The sequence below is a fragment of the Eptatretus burgeri genome, chromosome 8, assembly GCF_056783735.1.
Source record: "Eptatretus burgeri isolate ZD-2024b chromosome 8, Ebu_testis_v1, whole genome shotgun sequence".
In the NCBI taxonomy this organism is placed as follows: Eukaryota; Metazoa; Chordata; class Myxini; order Myxiniformes; family Myxinidae; genus Eptatretus; species Eptatretus burgeri.
The window spans coordinates 108,795,664-108,814,730 of record NC_140968.1 but is presented as its reverse complement, the minus strand read 5'-3'; the positions used below and the strand labels follow the sequence as shown (position 1 = coordinate 108,814,730).

Here is a 19,067-nt window from a genome sequence, read left to right as displayed (position 1 = left end):
GTCACTCTTTCTTTGTCCCATCTACACTCCTCCCCCTCCTCATACAGTGCAGCACCCTCCTTCCATATCCCTCTCCATTGTTTCCTCTCTCTCTCTCTCTCTGGATGTTGGTTGTGTCCGGACAGTGGTTATCTCTGGACGTGTCTGGACAGTGGTTACCTCTGAGCGGTGTTTGTATCCAGACTTGCCAGTGTTGTATTTATCTCCGGACATGGCTGGGTGGCGAGTGTCTCCAGACAGCTTGGATCCGGACACGACAGGGCATTGCTTTTCTCTGGATGCGTCTGGGCAGTGTTTGTCTCTGGATTTCTCTGAGCGCTGTTTGTCTCCAAGCGGTGTTTGTCTCCAAGCGGTGTTTGTCTCCAAGCGGTGTTTGTCTCCAAGCGGTGTTTGTCTCCAAGCGGTGTTTGTCTCCAAGCGGTGTTTGTCTCCGGACGGTGTTTTCCTCTGGACATGTCCGAGTGGTGTTGGTCTCCAAGCAGTATTTCTCATATTATCAGTATAAAATGGAAAATCATTTTGATGAGACTATGAATCGGAATTAATGCTCCACCACACGTGTGCCTTCCATTCTTCTCACCTCACGGTGCCGTCACTTCCTCCACCCCTCCTCTCTCTGCTTTCCTCCTTGCTCCCACACCCCTCCTTGCTCTCCCCTCCACCCTCCCTCTGCCCCCCTATTTTGTCCCAACTTATAGTATTCCCATCAGTGAAGTGACAGGTAGTGTTTGATAGTCTAAAATACATACATCCAGCAAGTGGATTAGCAAACACTAGTCCCAGAATGCTTTCCCTCCATGCCCTTCGAATCTCCTCTCTCATCATCACTCAGTTATTGCATAAACGAGTAAACTCTCGACCATTCCATGAGCCATCGTGTTTGTATTTAAAACATTTCAAGATAATGTTCTTATTTTGTCATGAACTTTTAGATTTCGTAAAATATTTGTAAAAACATTGTTTAGTTAATTTTAAATGAAAAATAAACATTCCTCCTTCCCCTGCCCTTGTCTATTTCCACAGGTTTACCAGAATGATGCTGTTGAGGATGGAGGGATGTCTGTGGTTCGCGACGTCGCGTTCATCGTGACTTCCTTCCTTTTATTTTATGTTGTAATCACATTTGATCCATCATGTTGGTTCAACAACAAGGAGAGCCCCAAAAGAAAGCTCTGCATTCACTGGTAAAGAACACAAGTGACTTATTCATCAATATCTATCATACCTTCATCCACGAGAGAACAAGATCGCTCAGATATTTGGAGAGAGTTTATTGTGTACGATGATATGTTGGATTAAAAAGGACGAGAATTTTTTTTTCTTGCATATGGAATGTGTTGTTTAATTGTTGGAAGGGATGATAAGGTGTCCAAAATCCATTGGTAACATTTTTTTCATCCAATGTTCTGGGGCCATTTTGAATTTCAAGATGGCCACCATGTTACACCAAATTTCCCAACAACTTGGGCTTTGAATGTCATATGAAGTCTATTTTGGTGGCAATACCCACATTTGTCATGCAAAGAAGTTAAAATTTTCTCAAAGTTCTGGATGGTGACCATCTTGGATTTCAAAATGGCTGCCATGAACAAACCCACTTTTGCTGCATTAATCAAGTTAAATTTGGTGTAAATACCTCATTAGTCATTTGCAGGTCCGGTGGAACTTTAGAAAGCCTTCACTTTGGGAAGCTGTTTGTAATTATAGTTGTGTATTCACTAACCTGTGTGTCAAAAAAAACCTGCAAAAGTTTCAGCAGTCTGTCTTGTAATTCATGAAAAATCTGCACTTCTGCAATTCAGCAATGTCGATATACTGCCCCTCATCAACTTGGTCTTGCAGAACACTGAAGAACTTAGTCTGTGGCAATAAATGAAACATTCACTGAAGGCTGGATGATTGGTACCCTGTTTTCAAGAGTTTTCACTTCATAACATGGACGCTGAATGTGCTTTTCCCAGTTTTTTGTGAAGCAGGACGTGCAGTGTTCAAAACGTCACGAGACAGAAATCTCCAGAAGACAGAAATCTCCAGAGGATGAGACAGTGAATCTCCAGAAGATGAGATGGTGAATCTCCAGAAGATGAGACGGTGAATCTCCAGAAGACAGAAATCTCCAGAGGACGAGACAGTGAATCTCCAGAAGATGAGACGGTGAATCTCCAGAAGACGGAAATCTCCAGAAGACGAGGCAGTGAATCTCCAGAAGACAGAAATCTCCAGAAGACGGAAATCTCCAGAAGACGAGGCAGTGAATCTCCAGAAGACAGAAATCTCCAGAGGACGAGACAGTGAATCTCCAGAAGATGAGACGGTGAATCTCCAGAAGACGGAAATCTCCAGAAGACGAGGCAGTGAATCTCCAGAAGACAGAAATCTCCAGAGGACGAGACAGTGAATCTCCAGAAGACAGAAATCTCCAGAGGACGAGACAGTGAATCTCCAGAAGATGAGACGGTGAATCTCCAGAAGACAGAAATCTCCAGAAGACGAGGCAGTGAATATCCAGAACACAGAAATCTACAGAGGACGAGACAGTGAATCTCCAGAAGACAGAAATCTCCAGAAGACAGAAATCTCCAGAGGATGAGACAGTGAATCTCCAGAAGACAGAAATCTCCAGAGGATGAGACAGTGAATCTCCAGAAGACGAGACAGTGAATCTCCAGAAGACAGCATGTCGGCAAGCCTAACTTTCCAGGCATCATAATGACTGCTGTTTACAATTTCTTGGATTGTTTCCTCCCATGTTACCAGGAATTGTCCCTTCTGGAGTTTTTCACGCACAATGGGCTCTTCCTCATCTGTGATTCGTTGACAAAATACACATTTTGATTTGACAAACACTGAGCTGCTGAAACTAGTATACTTAATAGATTCTGAAGCACTGGGTCATCCTCTTTGTCAGTGAAGTTGTCTTGTGAAGGAACAGCAAGTTTGCTTCTTCTTTCATCTCGATCCAGGTGACTCAGTTTTATCCAGGTGACTCGGTTTTATCCAGGTGACTTGGTTTTTTAATGTCAATCTCTGTGGAAAGTGGCTTTCTTCGCTTTGAGCTTGTCTGCTCCAATTCAAAGCAGCCTTTGTCCAACTCACACAAATTCTGGATTGTCATAATCTGCCTGTTCTGTGCACACTTTGGAAAAGTTTCAAATGCTGATTCTTTGAAGGTTCTTTCTGTTTTAAGTATCAACAAGCTTTTCATCAGTATCTGTCTGGCAATACAAGCAGAGTTTAATTCTGTTGTTGGTTTGTTGAACGGGAGCTCTTTTGTGGATGCCATCATGTTTCCCATTACATAAAGTGAAACATGAGAAGTTGATGATGATTCAAGTGATAGAACAACGAGTTCTTTGTTTTTGTAAGAACAATCTATCTGAAATAATGAAGGACAACCAGACGTGGATAGATTCTACGTGATGATTTCCTTGATATTCAGATTGATTTTGTTATTGGATGTGTAAACAGAACATTTCCCAATTCACCAAATGCTTGTTCCTTGTTGCCTCCGTATTTTGTTAATTTTTAACACAGTTTCCTCATCGCTCTTGCTATTTACTGAGTGATACTTTCTTCTCACACAGCTCTTTCTTTCTCACACTTCTTCCTTTGATAACTTGATCCATGGTGAATGTTCTAAAAAAGTCCATTTACCATTATCTTCATCGATGAAGTATAAGTGATGTAATTTAATTTCTTCAGACACAGCACGTGATGATATGAATGATGTTCCACGAATGTGACACAAGTTGAAACCTCTGACTGGATTTTATGTTCAAACAAAGTGGCAATGATGTTTTAAGGAAGACTCTTGAAGGTGACTCATTTGACATTTCTTGTCAATATAAACTAAAACTCCACCTACGAAGTGTTGATTTCCAAGGAATAGTTTGTTTGTGAACGTCAAAGTTGTGGGAAAAAATCCTTCTGAAACGGCAGGTATTTTAAAAACCCAAGATACCCACCAAATGACGTCATGATAAAATGTTACCGATGGAATTCCAGCAAAGTAAGGCTTGATTTACAAAAAAGTCACAATTTCCTTCTTCAGCAAAAACAAATGCAAAAGTTCATAACATCCTCGACCATTACATGAGATTCTTCAAATAATCAAGTGTGATTCATCGTTCCACACCGTTCCTACGGACATTGTTTAAGTTACATCTGCATGCTCCATATTCCGTATCCTCCAGAATTGTAACACTCGTGGAACATGTTTGTTTATGCTTTGCAAAACCATGTGTTCAATACTTTTCATGTGATGTAAAACTTCATTTAAGCTTGAACTGAGAATGTTTGTTTGTTTTGTTGCAGTTTACGATGTCGATGCAAAGTGAAACGGAAAAATGAATCGAAACTTAATCCACCGTTGGTCACGGAGGTTCGGGAAACTGAACCCCTTGAGATTCAGAAAGCAGAGGGAAAGGAAGTTCTGGAAATTACTGACAAAATGGAGTTCACAACAAAACAGAACTTTGGTAATGATGAACAAGAGGAAGAATATCAAAAAGAGAAAGAAAAGGTTTTACGAGCAGAGGAAGAAAAGCTTCAGGAATATGAGGCTCGGTTGGTCGAAAATGAAAGAAATCTTGTACAAAGAGAGAAGTTTGTGCAGGAAATGGAACATGAGTTGATGGAAAAGGACGTGCAATGGAAACTGGAAAAAGAGTTATGGCAAAAGGAGGAAAAGGACCGGAAGAAAGGAGAGGAGGAACAGCAGAGGCAGAAAAATGAAAAAGAACAGAGAAAGATAAATGAACAGTGGAGGAAAAATGAGGAAGAACAGAGGAAAAATGAAGAAAAGCTCAGGATGAGAAAGAAAGAAGAATCTGCACGAACAAAAGACCAATTCCAAGTCCGAATGTGGATCAAACGCAAAAATAAAGAACTTAACCAGAAAACGCTGGTTGTGGAAAATAGAATGTTCGAGATTCAGAACTGGAAGAAACGTGTGCAGCAGCAGGAGCAACACCTGCAGAGAGGTAAAGAAGAGGAGCTGGAGCGACAAGGTGCGTTTGAAGCATTAATGAATGGGAAAGATGAGGAGATATATAAACGGCAGATTCGTATGCACGAAAAAGGAGAGGAGCTCAACGATGGAGAGTGCAGGCTGCGTAAATTGGAGGAAGAGATTAGTGTTCGAGAGAGAGAACACCAGGAAGAACGAAAACAATGTGAAGTTAAATGGGAACTGAAAGAGTTCATGTTAACGGTAAGAGAGAAAGAGATGAGGGACAGAAAAAATAATGTGGAGGGAAGGGAGAAGGAGGTCTTGGAAAGAGAGACCGAAGTAAAAGACACAGGAAAGCTTGCTGAGAAAAACGAGGAAGAGATTCGTGTTCGAGAGAGAGAACAGAAGGAAGAACGAAAACAATGTGAAGTTAAATGGGAACTGAAAGAGTTCATGTTAACGGTGAGAGAGAAAGAGATGAGGGACAGAAAAAATAATGTGGAGGGAAGGGAGAAGGAGGTCTTGGAAAGAGAGACCGAAGTAAAAAATACGGGAAAGCTTGCTGAGAAAAACGAGGAAGAGATTCGTGTTCGAGAGAGAGAACAGAAGGAAGAACGAATACAATGTGAAGTTAAATGCAAACTGAAAGAGTTCATGTTAACGGTTAGAGAGAAAGAGATGAGGGACAGAAAAAATAATGTGGAGGGAAGGGAGAAGGAGGTCTTGGAAATAGAGACCGAAGTAAAAAATACAGGAAAGCTTGCTGAGAAAAACGAGGAAGAAATGCTTGGAACGAATGACGAGCTGCAGCAGCAACAGCAGAAAGAGGGCAATGTTGGTTTGCTGCCGCCGACTGAACCGAACCCTCACAGTGATGACGAGCAACAGCAGCAACAACTGTACAGTGATGTCCTCAAAAAACAACCGAAGCCTCAACGTGAAGTCAGGTTACGTCAGCAGAAACAGCACGATGTTCATCGGCTGCCACCCAAACGGGAGCCACAACATTCTTCTCAATCTGAGTTTCTCAATGACGAAGGAGCGGAAATTGAAAGGCGCAAAAACAACCTCATGTTCCGTGGAGTGAAGGAGGGAAAAGGTGAACATGATACGGAGGCTGTGGCAAAATTAATAAAAGCCATGAACCTGGACATCGAGCCTGAACGGACTTTCCGCATTGGACGCTATGTTGAGAACAGCTCCAGACCCATAAAAGTTGTTTTCAGATGCGAGTCTGACAGGAATCAGGTTCTTACGAATAATAAGAAGATCCGGAATTTGAATGATCCCTCTCTGTGGACAAGAAATATATTTATCACTCCAGACTACACTCAGCTCCAAAGAGAAAAACAAGAGTTGCTGCTGAGTGAACTTGACAAAAAGAGAGAAAGTGATCCAAACGGGCAATACACCATCAGAGGAGACAAAGTCATCCTCCTGAAGAAGCCCAAGGACAACCCTCATCTCCGTAGATGAGGACCATCCCGCCTCATCTCCAAAGATCACCACCGTCCCTCCTCATGTCCCATCTCACATGATACAGTCTCCTCATGCTCCACACTATAAAAGAAAGACAGTATATTCTATTGAAAACTATTTCCATCAACACACGGTCTCTTCCAAACAAGTGAATTTACCTGAGATCATATCGGAGCCATAACCGAAACCTTTTTTGGAAACTCCAGTCAAGGATAGGGAATTTCACTCCTGATGGACATTTTACATTTCATCAGAACACGAACCTAAACTTTTGGAGTGAAGACACCAAAGCTTCAGAAAACCATGGTGGGGTCTCATTGTTGATCAAAAGCAATTAATCACCAACTTACGTTTCTCATTGGCTGCATCCTCAACGGAAACCTCACCATGACGAATGGCCGCAACAGCAGAAGCAAATGCGATGCAAGACCTTCAACAGGTGAGCACTTTTCAATACCTTTTGACAGGTCAGGTGAACACACAGAGTGCAAACACAGCTAACTCTAAGATCAAAACATGAAGTTGAAATCAATTTTGGCACTTTGTCTTTCACAGACATTGCTGTTAACACTTCCTTCGATGAAGAAGAATATCATTAATTGTGGAGATAATTGTAATTATAATTTTTGTGGGAAGGTATCTTATAGAAATGGTTATTCCCATGCAGAATATAGAACAAGAACTTCACCTCCGTTCGATTGGATGAGATCACCCGATTCACCTTTTCAACGATTACCTGTTCCATCCATGCATTTCCTTCTGTGGCCCTTTCTGAACAAGTTATCAAACTGATGAAGATATCAATGTGTTTAATCTTTCATATTTGTGTTGTATTTCCCAAAGGGCCCTCAGAAGGTGCTTCGTCCAGCTCACCTGAAACCATCGTACCAGTTGGAACGTAAGTTGCCAAGATTCTTATCGTACATTATAAACTCTTCCAAACATGGTCTAAACTACCTGTTCTTCACCTGCATCATGTCCCGTTTTGTCTGCGCCTCAACAGTGTTGAAGACAAACAAATATTTTGCTGAACTCGAATGCAGACAATCAGCAAACAAACCTTCCATTTGGTGGAAGTCAGGCATGACTGTTACTGTACACATGTCAGTCATTGCGTAGACATGGACGATCATTAAAATTAATTGTTTGAATCATCCAGTGGGAGCTTGTGATGAAGACAATAAAGATGTGAAATTGAATGCAAAAGAAGGAAGAAAAATTCAACTGAGATGCAGAAACCAATTGATAGGATATAATATTTCCAGGATTGCGATGGAAGACTTAATAATGATGGAGATGATGAGGACAATGGTATTGAGGGATTTTGACATCCTTTTGTTGATGTGGGTGCAGAGGAAGAAGTTTCAGGAATAGCCACTGGAGAAGATGTGATGCTTCGCAGTAGATCCATCATCACTCTGTCGTACAAGCACTCCAGGAAAGTAAGATGAAACATCAGTCTCTTACAGACGGCTGATCCGAGATTTTAAAAAGATAAACATCAGTCTCCAGAAGTACAGGTAATTAAACCTTCCATAGACCTTAATCACTTGCACCCCTTTTTGTGTCCATGTGTCCATGCAACTCTACCTCCACCGAGGTTGCTCGGTTTCAAACCAAAATTTGAAAGGTAAGGACACATACAGATCTGTTTATTGGATAAGATAGAAGACATATATTTATTTTATTTTACTTTTGGATTTTAAAAAATTATTTATTTTATTTTTAAGAAAATAATAAGTTTATTCCTTCAGATAAGGGTAACATCTGGTAGGTTTACGATAAAAGTGTGGATGTACGTTGCGTAGATGGTCAAGTTGTGTAAAATAGCGGAGGCCTTACGTATTGAAAGGATCACCGAGTCTGGCAGGGCGGGAGACGTGGGATTGTTATAAAGAGTGACCGAGTCGAGAGGGCGGGAAGTGCAGGATTATCGCCAAGTCCTTACTTGGGAGGTTAGGCGAGGAAGGGGCCGCGGAGGGCTGGTAGAAAGCAGAAGTGGCCAAAGGGTTTAATCGCTACAAAGGACACTGAGGAGAGGTAAGAACGAGATAGAGCAAGGGAAAGCGCCAGCAGGTGCAAAGAACGACTCAAGAGAAGAAAACGCTGACGAGTGTTTAAAGAGATCGAAAAGGAAACGCTGACAACAGTTATGGGGAATCAACAACAAAATATAGGAGACCAGGATGCGCTCCTGGCAGGTCAAATTCCGAGTATATGAACAAAACATACGGGTCGAGAACTTCAAAAGATCTGAAGTTGTGGACAGAGAACAGAAAAAGCAAAGATTTCACCCGGATAGAATTGAAAATCTAAGAAGAGAAAGATTGAAAGAGAAAAAAAATTAAAAAACAACTCAAAAACCAGTCGATTCGAGAGCTGAAAAAGAGCCTTGAGAGGAGCAAGTGAAAAGCACAAGTATAAGAGGAAGTTTGAAAGACGACAATCTACTTTTTGAAAAGTACATAAAATATTGTCGGCGATAGCTTTCCTCCCAACAGCGGCAGAAGCGAGAGCAGGAACCAGAGTGATTTACAAGCCATAAAAATGCAAATGAAAGATTATGATGACAATCCAGAAGGATTCATTGAACAAATATTGTTTTGTAACAAAGGAAACCACGAGGATGTGGTAGGATTGACAGCGGTGTTGCCAGTCAGGATATGGCGGAAACCCAAGGAATTAGTCACGTGGCCGGATGTCGCACCGGAAGGACAAAACGAAAGAGGTTATAATGCTAGAGTGCAACAATGACACTCATTTAAGAACAGAAATAATCCCACCTGAGATTAATTGAGGAAAGATACAAGGCTGTAAAAAAAACAACAACAAAAAGAAAAACCGGAGGAGTTCAGGGGGTGGTGTGTATCTGCAAAGTCGGTTGTAAGAACAATTGATCTTCAGATTTAGCATAAACGGGTGAGGTCAACATTCAGGATTCAGTGGAGAGTGTGCAAACGTCGTTGGAATAATAAGATCTTATTTAAAAAGAATATAGTTTTAGATTTCGAGAAAAGGAAAAGAATGAATCTTAAATGAAATGTAAACAACAGCAGTTCACGTACAGTGAGGCGGGGCAGGAGTACACCCTGCTGTGAGTGTGCTTGTTTCCTGGGCCGTGTGTGTGAGATTTAGCAGATGGAAGAACAGGTGGGGACCTGCTTGTGAGAATCTGGTTGTGGGATTAAAAACTAAAACAATTGTTCGATTGTTGTTGTTGTCATTGACAAAGTGCTCTGTCATTGACAATGATAAAACCGACAATTCTTTGAGCATAAACAATGGATCGGTTGTATTCGCACGATAGGTTGTATCACTGTATTATGATCTGAGTTTTTGCAGTCGATTGTAGCAGGAATTTGTGATTGACCGGTGTGCAAATAATTGCTTGCTTGCCTGGTGAGGCATGATTCGGGATGTTTGGTGCCTTGCGTGTGAAGCACCAGGACAGAGGTCTGCAGATGAAGGATATTGAAACTTCTTGAAGTCGAAGCCAATGTATTCATATCAAATTTCGAGAGAAACGAGTACCTCGTGTGATGGAGAAAAGATTTAAAATTGACGGTAAAAACTATTCAGATTTGGTGGAAGGTGCTGCATGGAGGATTATGCAGGTGCAGGTCACTCATTGAGTGGGCGGATGCTGGCAGATGAGGATGCCAGGCGAAAGCCATGACAAACCGGTGACTGCACTGGAGTTTATACCTCTGCAAAGATTACAGAAGGTGGTTTGCCATTGCATTTCTGATTCCAGCTGTTTGTATTCCTCCATGAACCATGGGTCAAGGTATCTGATCACCATGGTTACCATGGCATGTTTGAATGAGTTAATGTGAATGAGTGATGATTTAAATCGTTCACGATGGTGAAAAACCATTTTCTCTGTGTTACGGCTGTGGATCTGAGGGTTATGCCTGTGCCTATGGACATCATACATCCGCAACTCAGCCGGGCACAACGGCTACACGGATGTTGGAGGATCGCCTGGTATTGGGGAGCACTTTTGAAGAGCAGAATTGGCATTCGAATGGTGATGCCGAGATTGTTGTGTCGTTCATGAAGTTGCTCATCATTGCCCAACAAATATGCAAATATAATATATAAATGGACATCAATACTCATGCTGTTATATTCGCAAACTGACGATGCATCAAAGTACATTCCGCCTCTCGAATGGACGTTGATTGAATGCCCAGTCTGATAGCATTGGTTTCTGAATATTGATGAGTTTGTTTGAAAGGAACTTTTAAAAATGGTATCTCAAATTGCACTATTTGAACTTGTGCGAGTTCCTTCGGGTTTATGGAGGTGATTGTTCAAGTCACTTCTATTGATCAACATTCATTGTTCATTATAACAATGGGCCCATGTGAGAGATGGCTGAGCAGAATTTGGCAGAAATACAAACAAATTTCCCGTTATCGAACATTGGGTATGGCATCACGATGGAAATATGGCACAATGGAATGAACCCCTGCACTGTATTGGATTCTATGATGTTTGAATGAGGGAATGTGAATTATGCAAATGAATTACAGAATGTGGAATTCAAAATTGCAACAACTGATATTTGGATTGGATGTGAGGTAGAATTTACACAACAGTGCTATTTGATGTACCAATCCATGAATATAACATCGCATGCTTCATTAACTGTTGCAAAAGGATACAGAGCAAAGGAAATTGGGCCAATAATTATATAAGTGGGGGGTTTGTCAAGTCAGTATTTGCTTCAGGAATGAGGCAGAAATTTGTATCACCTGAAAGAGAATGGAGGGTACAAAAGGATGATACCACATAGTACTGACTGAAGGGTCGACCTTGGTCGATGGCGTACCTGAGGTATAGCAGGTATGGCACATGCTCTGGGCGCTACTTGAAGGAGTGACGCCACCGAGCAGGACTGCATCTCTGTCAAGAATGGAATATTGAAGTTGAAAGACATCAGAGATGAAAGAAACGAATAGCTGATGAGAACTCGAGAGACGCTGGGTTAACAACCAATGAGGAAACGAAAAGAGTCATGAAGGGAACACTCGACCGTCTTCACAGAGAAATGGACGGAATGTTCGCTCGTAAAGTGTCTATAAATCATTTGGACATATACATGATGGACAAGACAAATATTAACTTTTGTGCTGCATTAACAAAGGTTGTCAAAGAGTTTGACTCCCAGGTCAGACAAGCACGAGCAGACCAGCTGCAGAGGAACACCACAGCATCCAGCCTGGCGACGGATCGCTGTATGAACATCAAGGTGTTCAGACGGAGGAATGCATTGAAGACACGTTGGACTGGACCACATCAGGTATTATTGGTCACCACCACAGTTATCAAGTACAAAGATAAGATTCACACATCTCATTGCAAAAAGCATACAGGAAGTTGTAAAGAGAAGAAAGGAAATCTGCAAGTGGGAAGAACGTTACCGGAGGTTTATGACACATGTCGCAGTGCTCTTGATTAGCACGTGCAGAATTGGGATAATATGGAAGATAACAGACAGTGAGGGTATTATGAGAATGTCATGGAGAACAGAATGTTTGGTTGGTTGAGAGAAGGGGAAACGATGAATGGGTCGTGACAGAGAACGCAAAGAAGAAGGAGGAAAACATAGGGACCAATTGCATGAGATAGCCACGTATGGGAAAAACACCTGTATGACCCTTCAATGTAATTATGCACCCCATGTCACACGGGATTCAGGGGACGTAGACACTGTATGCCTGAAATGAGGCATAGTGTTATATGAAGGGATAACTGAACATCCATTGAACATCTTGTTTGCAATATCTTTACAACATGCTGAAAATATGAACAAAAGCAAGTGTTGGGTTTGCTCACAGCTACCCCACTTCGCCAAGCATGGACTGCCCCTCTCAGCAGTCCCATTTTCAGGGGTAGATACATGTCAGTACCTGGATTGTAGACAAGCTAATCCAGTCCGAACGAGAATAGGAGGGACAAAAGGGGATGTAAGTGCGCAAGTATGAGAGATAACAAGTAACTGGAAAAAGGAGGGATACAAATGTACTGACGATTGGCACTGGAACTAACCTTGGAATTGGGTGAGACGTAACTTCCTCGATACAAGGGAAAAAGATGATCACGCTCCCCGATACAAATTTTGCGTCAATATCTCAGGGGGAAGAAAAATATATTTGACTCGAAACATATTTGACCCAAAGTAACCATTGAGGGACAAATTACTGGCACAAGGATAGATATAAGGATGCAAATGAATAATCTTGTAGAACCCCAGGCTTTATTGAAGGTACATGTCCATGACGTGGTACAACACGTAAGGAAGGTAGCTGCAGAGAAACATGGATATTTTAAGGAAGGAGGGTTTGTATCTTGGATAATGGAAGTGTTTGGTGGAGGAGGAACATGGATACTCCACATGTTGATCATTGCTATTGTTGTCATCATATCATGATTAAAGTAATGATCGGTGTGTGTGTGTGTGTGTGTGTGTGTGTGTGTGTGTGTGTGTGTGTGTGAAAATTTACCACAGTCACAATGGTGGTGGCACATCAAGTTTCCCTGGACCAATCATCTCTGACGATCCAGAAGATCCAGAAAATGAAGAACTTAGTATAAAATTAAGTCGAGACACCGTGACGGTGGAATCTTTTGGAAAATATGAAAGTACAGACACTTGTGCCTTTGTGAATGACAAAAACCCAGTTGAAAGAATTCACCAATGATTGCTAAAGAGCCAAAAGCAGATGGTTGATTATAATAAAGAGATGTGGAATGATAGAAATACCTTTAAAACTTCAGGGGAAAATGAATTCAAGCGGTTTTTTCAAATAAAATTTGATTCGTATGAATGGAAAAGGCGATTGCCTCTTGGATGAATATGTTCAGTATGCACAGGGTTCTTTCCTTCCAAAATCGCCTGGGCGCCCCAAACTGAGGGGAGGTGGTGGCACCGCGTTGTGTTGCATCCACTTGCCAGGTTGTTAAGTCACCACAGAGCGCAAGTCTGGGTGACGTGGTGGAAACGAGCCTGCCGCTAACCAAACGACACATGTTGATTTTTATCTTGCCAAAACAAAGTTTTTGCAAGATATGTTAGTCAGCTTTTATGTTTTTTTTATTTTTATTTTTCTTTTTTTTTGTTTGTCTGCAATCATGTAAAAAAATTCTGCAGAGCACAGTTATAATTGGAAATTTTTGTAACTTCGCATATCAGAGGCCTATAGAGGTCCCTTTCAGCGCATAAGATTTTGAAGGTCAAGGTCAAAGGTCAAGGTCACTTTGTCGCAAATCAGGGAAGTCGACGAAACCCTTATTTTTTGTCATTTTGATTGGATAGTTTTCAAACTTCATGGGAATATAGTTCATGGTCTGGCGCTCAGCTGATTAATTTTTGGTGGCGATTGGCCTTGACCTTCATGGTTTGCGCCTCAGGTCAAATTTTCAAGTTTTAGGAACCATATCGTGTAGTACCTCAAATTGAACACCTCGATGAGTGCTTTCTCGATATGTCAAGCTTGAGATATTATGACGTCATTTGGTGACGTTATGAGGCAAACGCATATTTTTCATGGTTACTCTGCAGAACGATTCTCATCGGAATCTCTCGTAGGCAGATATTCCTCAAGGAGTCGCTCCTGGTGGATAGCAGCTCTGTTCACCTCAGTGTGACATTAAAGAAGTCACACGTGGTCACCTTTTGGCAAGATACGGGTCACCCTGCAGGTGACATTGGTTTATTAGTTGGTTTGTCGTTCCAGAACAAACTCTTAGGATTGCTCTGTTATAACAAAAGGGGGAAACTGTGGGAGCTGGAGTATTAAACGTAATACAATAATCATGTAAGAATCAAAATTTACTTCGTTGTTTGCTTAAATGATTCAATCAACTGAGTTTAGAAATAATTTACTGGTTGAGCAAATAGACATGAAAACTGATAAAACTAAAATCTACATGCTGAGTGAGCTTGGTATACATGCTGAGTGAGCTTGGTATACATGCTGAGTGAGCTTGAAAGAAAAACACACACATAATCTTTCCTTGAGTGCAAATAACCTCTTGTAAAGTCATATCTGATAATAAACTCTTGACCTGTGATCATGTATTCAGCAGAATGAAACAATGACTCTCTCTTACTCCCCCCACACCCCCACACCCCTCCCCTTGTATCAGAAAACAAACTCCAACCATTGTATGCCATTGTAGGAGGAATCTTTGAACAAAGCAAAACCATTGTATGTGACATTTGACAGACTAATACCATTGTATGTGCTTTATTTGAAGTCAACACAGTTCCATCTGATGTATTGGTAAAAACACTATATAAACGCTCAGAAACCTTGTATTCAGCTTGCAACTAAGTAGCTGGTTGGGGTCTTCCTTCCGTGCACGGAAGTGTCTTCTATCTTCCGGAATAAACGGCTGGTCCATGACCTCACTTGATTTCTTTCCTTGAGGTAGTTGACCTCGGCCCCGACAGAGGTAATAAAATCGAAGCTCACAGAAGTGCAAGGATGAAATGAGCAAAGAACGGCATCCAAGTTTTTTCCTATAGTATCCAAGGCCATCTCCACTCATGGCTCGCAGACTTCCTCTCCTGTCGCAGTCAACGTGTGGCCCTCAATGGAGTTCTTTCATTCCCTCTCCCTCTCCAGGCTGGAGTTCCTCAACGCAGCGTTCTGGGCCCTCTTCTTTTTATGGTTTTCATCAATGATTTCTCTGAATCTCGGGAAAATCCTCTTTATCTCTTTGCTGATGACTCCTCCCTCTGCCGTACCATCTGTCATCCATCAGACTGGCAAGCAGCAGCTTCTTCGCTCACTGCAGTTCTGGGTAAAATCACAAACTGCTCCAACACATGGAACATGTCTTTCAATCCGGACAAATCTCACACTCTCACTGTGTCTCTCCAAAAGGACCATTTGGAAAAACCCCACCCACATTCTCAACAATCCTCTGGAAGAAGTCCTTTCTTTCAAGCTTCTGGGTGTCACTATCTGCCACGATCTTTCCTGGGAAAGCCACATTTCCAACCTGGCCTCAAAAGCCAGTTGCCGACTGGGAATCCTCCATCGTGCAAAGTCCTTCCTCAGCCCACCTGAGCACCTGACCACATACAAAGCTTTCGTCCGCAGCCTGATGAAGTACAGCTCTCCTCTCTGGGCTAGTGCTCCTGCGTCTCACCTTTCTCGGCTTCACCCTGTGGAAACCAAGGCATTTCGAATCATTGGCATCTTTCGCACCAAGCCCCTTCTGGTAAGACTACCAAAATCACGAATCACTGCTCACCTTCACTCTTTCATTCCTCTTTTTTCCACCTTTGGAATAAACCTCACTCTGTCCAATCCCATTCTTCCCTCAAGGCCTTCAAAACACCTGTTCACCCGACCTCTTGTCGTCCCCCATCCAAATCCTCGATCTTTTATATTCACGTTAATCCACCCCAAACCCACCTCCTTCAAATTCCCTGCTTTTCTTCTTGAAAGTCCTTGTTATGTCCATCTTGTATCCCCTGTGTTCCCCGCCCCATCCCTCTCCCTTCCACAGATCTCCTGATGTCTGTTCCCCGCTGTTTTGCCCTTCCCACTCTCACCCCTCTTATCTCATGCACCCCTGGTTGTGCATTGCGTTTTGCTCTCACACGAGCCTCGACAAGGTATACAAAAAAAGGAAGAGAAAAGAAGGATGAGAGAGGGAGAAGCAGAGAAAACACAGGAACCTGTAAGGAAAAGGGTTTGCATTGGTGGCGTTAAAGAGCGGAGAAAGGATCGTCAGTGGAAATGTGAGATGACAGTGATGCATCACTTGTTTGAAGCCCTGGAGAGAGCAACGTGATTGAACCATGTGGAAGGAATTTCCACAAACGGGAGAAAAGACGGAGAAATCTGATGAGTGTATTTTGTGGGTTTAACCAAGAGGGAGCAACTGGAAGGATTAGAGGGCTGAAAGAGCAGAGCGAGCTATACTAGAGCCAGACACATTATACATAACCACATGACATTGCTGAAAGGATTCAGCTATTTCAGCCACACCCATTGCTGACAGGTGTATATAATCAAGCACACAGCCATGCAATCTCCATGGACAAACATTGGCAAACCGCGTTGAAAAGCTCAGTGACTTTCAACGTGGCACCGTCATTGGATGCCACCTTTCCATCAAGTCAGTTTGTCAAAGTTTTGCGCTGCTGGAGCTGCCCCAGTCAACTGTAAGTGCTGTTATTGTGACGTGGAAACATCTCGGAGCAACAACAGCTCAGCCGCGAAATGGTAGGCCACACAAGCTCACAGAACGGAACCGCCGAGTGCTGAAGGGCGGAGCGGAAAAATCATCTGTCGCCGATTGCAATACTCACTACCAAGTTCCAAACTGACTCTGGAAGCAACGTCAGCAGAAGCACCTGAAGGTTCAGGAAGACCTTCATGAAATGGGTTTCCATGGCCGAGCAGCCGCACACAAGCCTCAGATCACGATTTGGAATGCCAAGCATCAGCCGGAGTGGTGAAAATCACACCACCATTGGACTATGGAGTGATGAATCATGCACCACCATCTGGAAGTCTGATGGATGAATCTCGGTTTGAAGAACGCTACCTGCCCGATTGCATCGGGCCAACTCTAATGTTTGGGAGAGGAGTAATCATGGTTCGGGCTCAGCCTCTTCCTTTGTTCCAGTGAAGGGAAATCTGAACGCAACAGCATGCAATGACATTCTCGACGATTCTATGCTTCCAACTTTGAGGCAACAGTTTGAGGAAGGACCTTTCAGGTTTGGGAGCGATTTATTAATATATATTGTGAAGATGGTATTTTGAGGTTGTCGTGATTTCTTATCAACAACACAAATTTGATTGTTTTTGTGTTTACTCATGTGCCTGCTATAAAAACGAGAAGGGCACTCAGGAGAGCGCACACCTCCGCCATGCAATACCTGATCCACGAGAACATATCAGGCCCAATACATTCTTGAAATATCATGCTACACAGTACTATATTGTTTTGGGCTAATTCTCGTATCCAGATTCGGATCTTCACCAAAATCGAATCACTTCGTCCTTGTGACACACCCAACCTGTCCACCATGTTTCATCCTAATCCGTCCACAAAGTTTTGAGATATCGTGCTCTCTATCGGTTTTACCCCATCTCTCAATGATGAAGAATCACTTTTAAAATTCTAGTAGTCGGATCCAGATCCATATCTTCACCAAAATCTAACCAGTTCGTCCTTGTCACATACCCAACCTGTCCACAAAACTTCATTGGGATCCGTGCACAGCTTTTTGAGATATCCTGCACACAAACAGACAGAACACGGTGAAAACATGACCTCCTTCACCTTTGGCGATGGAGGTAAAGATTGCTTTACACAGGTTTATTATAACACCTCAATTGGCCTCACGCAAGTATGTTCTCTTACACTGCCTGTTTTTTTTTCCCTGTGAGCGATTGAGTAATATGTGCTGTGAAGATCGTATGTTGAGATTGTGGTGATTTCTCAACAACACAAATTTAATTACAATGGTGCTTATACATGTGCCAGTACAGAAAGATTGCTTTGCACAGGTTCACTACAACATCTCCGTATTCAGGCTTCGAGTGAGTATGTTCTTATACACTGTCTGGGTTTTCCCCAGGACCAATCGAGTAATATGTTTTGTGAAGATTGTATGTTGAGGTTGTCGTGGTTTGTTGTACTTAAAAATAACATTGATAAAAAATAAGTTCAAAGAAGGGAAACCGGTCCAAATGCATTTTGCAACCCACAAGATTGGTAATTCATAGGAAACCATTCGGCCAACGTTCCTCAATTTGTCATGCAGGAAATATTTAAATATACGTTTCATTTAATATCCCCGGGCAACATGGGTACTTTAGTTGGTATACGTACTGTATATAATAGAGAATGAGAACCACAAGGTTGTGCATTGTTATTTGCATTTTCATGTGAATGGGGTAATCTCGGTGTATTTAACTTTGACAATACATTTTATCCGAGTACACTGATGGAAGAACAACAGCCGGGGGAAAGGGGTCACAGATACAATGGGAAAGCGGTCAGACAAGAACACATGTACGTACCACGAGATGTGGGGTGGAATTGCAACGAACTGGTGGGAACAGAGTGTGTCCACATTTTCCATCATTTCCTTCTTTTCATCACTCCCAGCCTTGAGTGGTACTTGAGGAAAGTGTGCTTCACATTGAGAACATTTTTGGACCACGAGGCGGTGAAGTGAAACTTGTATTTTGTCCTTTTGTTGTACTCTGTTCGGTACCAGGACGCACTCTTCAGCTTGACAGAGCTGTCGGAAATGGCACAATGTGGTTGAGGAAACATATGGTGCCTTGCTGGAATTGTACGAACATCCCCAAATATAGTAACATTGCTAAGTTAACCCACAGTCCATTGCACATAAATGTATGGAAATCTCGGCATTTCTCAGTTCACTTTCTTAACCCTTTGAACCCTGACCTCCCTGGACTTTCCGATCCCCCATCATGGGCTCCCTCGAGAAAAATCCAGCCACTCAGATGTATGGAGGATTGAATCGTGGCTGGTAAAACGGCCGTGAGGGTTCAAAGGGTTAAAGTAAACGCACGGAGAAAAATGCACAGATTAAAAAAAATAACAAACGTTAATGTTCTATGTT

At 42.3% G+C, this 19,067-nt stretch overlaps 2 protein-coding genes across 15 annotated transcripts in view; one reads left to right on the top strand and one right to left on the bottom strand.

The window, feature by feature from the left end:
* Nucleotides 1–19,067, bottom strand: part of LOC147022512 (uncharacterized) — a 155,007-nt gene that overhangs the window by 14,281 nt on the left and 121,659 nt on the right. For 7 of the 14 annotated variants that reach the window (XR_015061291.1, XR_015061287.1, XR_015061288.1 and 4 more), the window contains one exon: nt 17,774–18,719. Coding sequence is in view for 3 of the 14 variants with exons in the window: in XM_085893492.1 (XP_085749618.1) it covers nt 18,557–18,719 (163 nt within the window). In the remaining 11 variants the exon portion in view is untranslated. Of the gene's footprint in view, nt 1–1,029; nt 1,182–11,267; nt 11,342–17,773; nt 18,720–19,067 lie in introns of those variants that run through there. The other 7 variants (XR_015061283.1, XR_015061285.1, XM_085893494.1 and 4 more) reach the window with 4 other exon arrangements.
* On the top strand, nt 882–14,747 carry LOC147022517 (uncharacterized). The gene is made up of 5 exons (XM_085893490.1): nt 882–1,184; nt 4,315–6,869; nt 7,274–7,328; nt 7,784–11,738; nt 12,948–14,747. Exons 1-2 carry the CDS (start codon nt 976–978, stop codon nt 6,425–6,427), a joined length of 2,322 nt encoding a protein of 773 aa, XP_085749616.1. The 5' UTR covers nt 882–975; the 3' UTR covers nt 6,428–6,869; nt 7,274–7,328; nt 7,784–11,738; nt 12,948–14,747.

What these genes read in the sequence shown, in the direction of transcription:
- LOC147022517 (XM_085893490.1), top strand. Translation starts at nt 976, where the DNA reads ATGAAAAATAAACATTCCTCCTTCCCCTGCCCTTGTCTATTTCCACAG. An exon ending in AGAAAGCTCTGCATTCACTG is followed by an intron (nt 1,185 to 4,314) that starts GTAAAGAACACA and finishes GTTTTGTTGCAG; the next exon opens with TTTACGATGTCGATGCAAAG.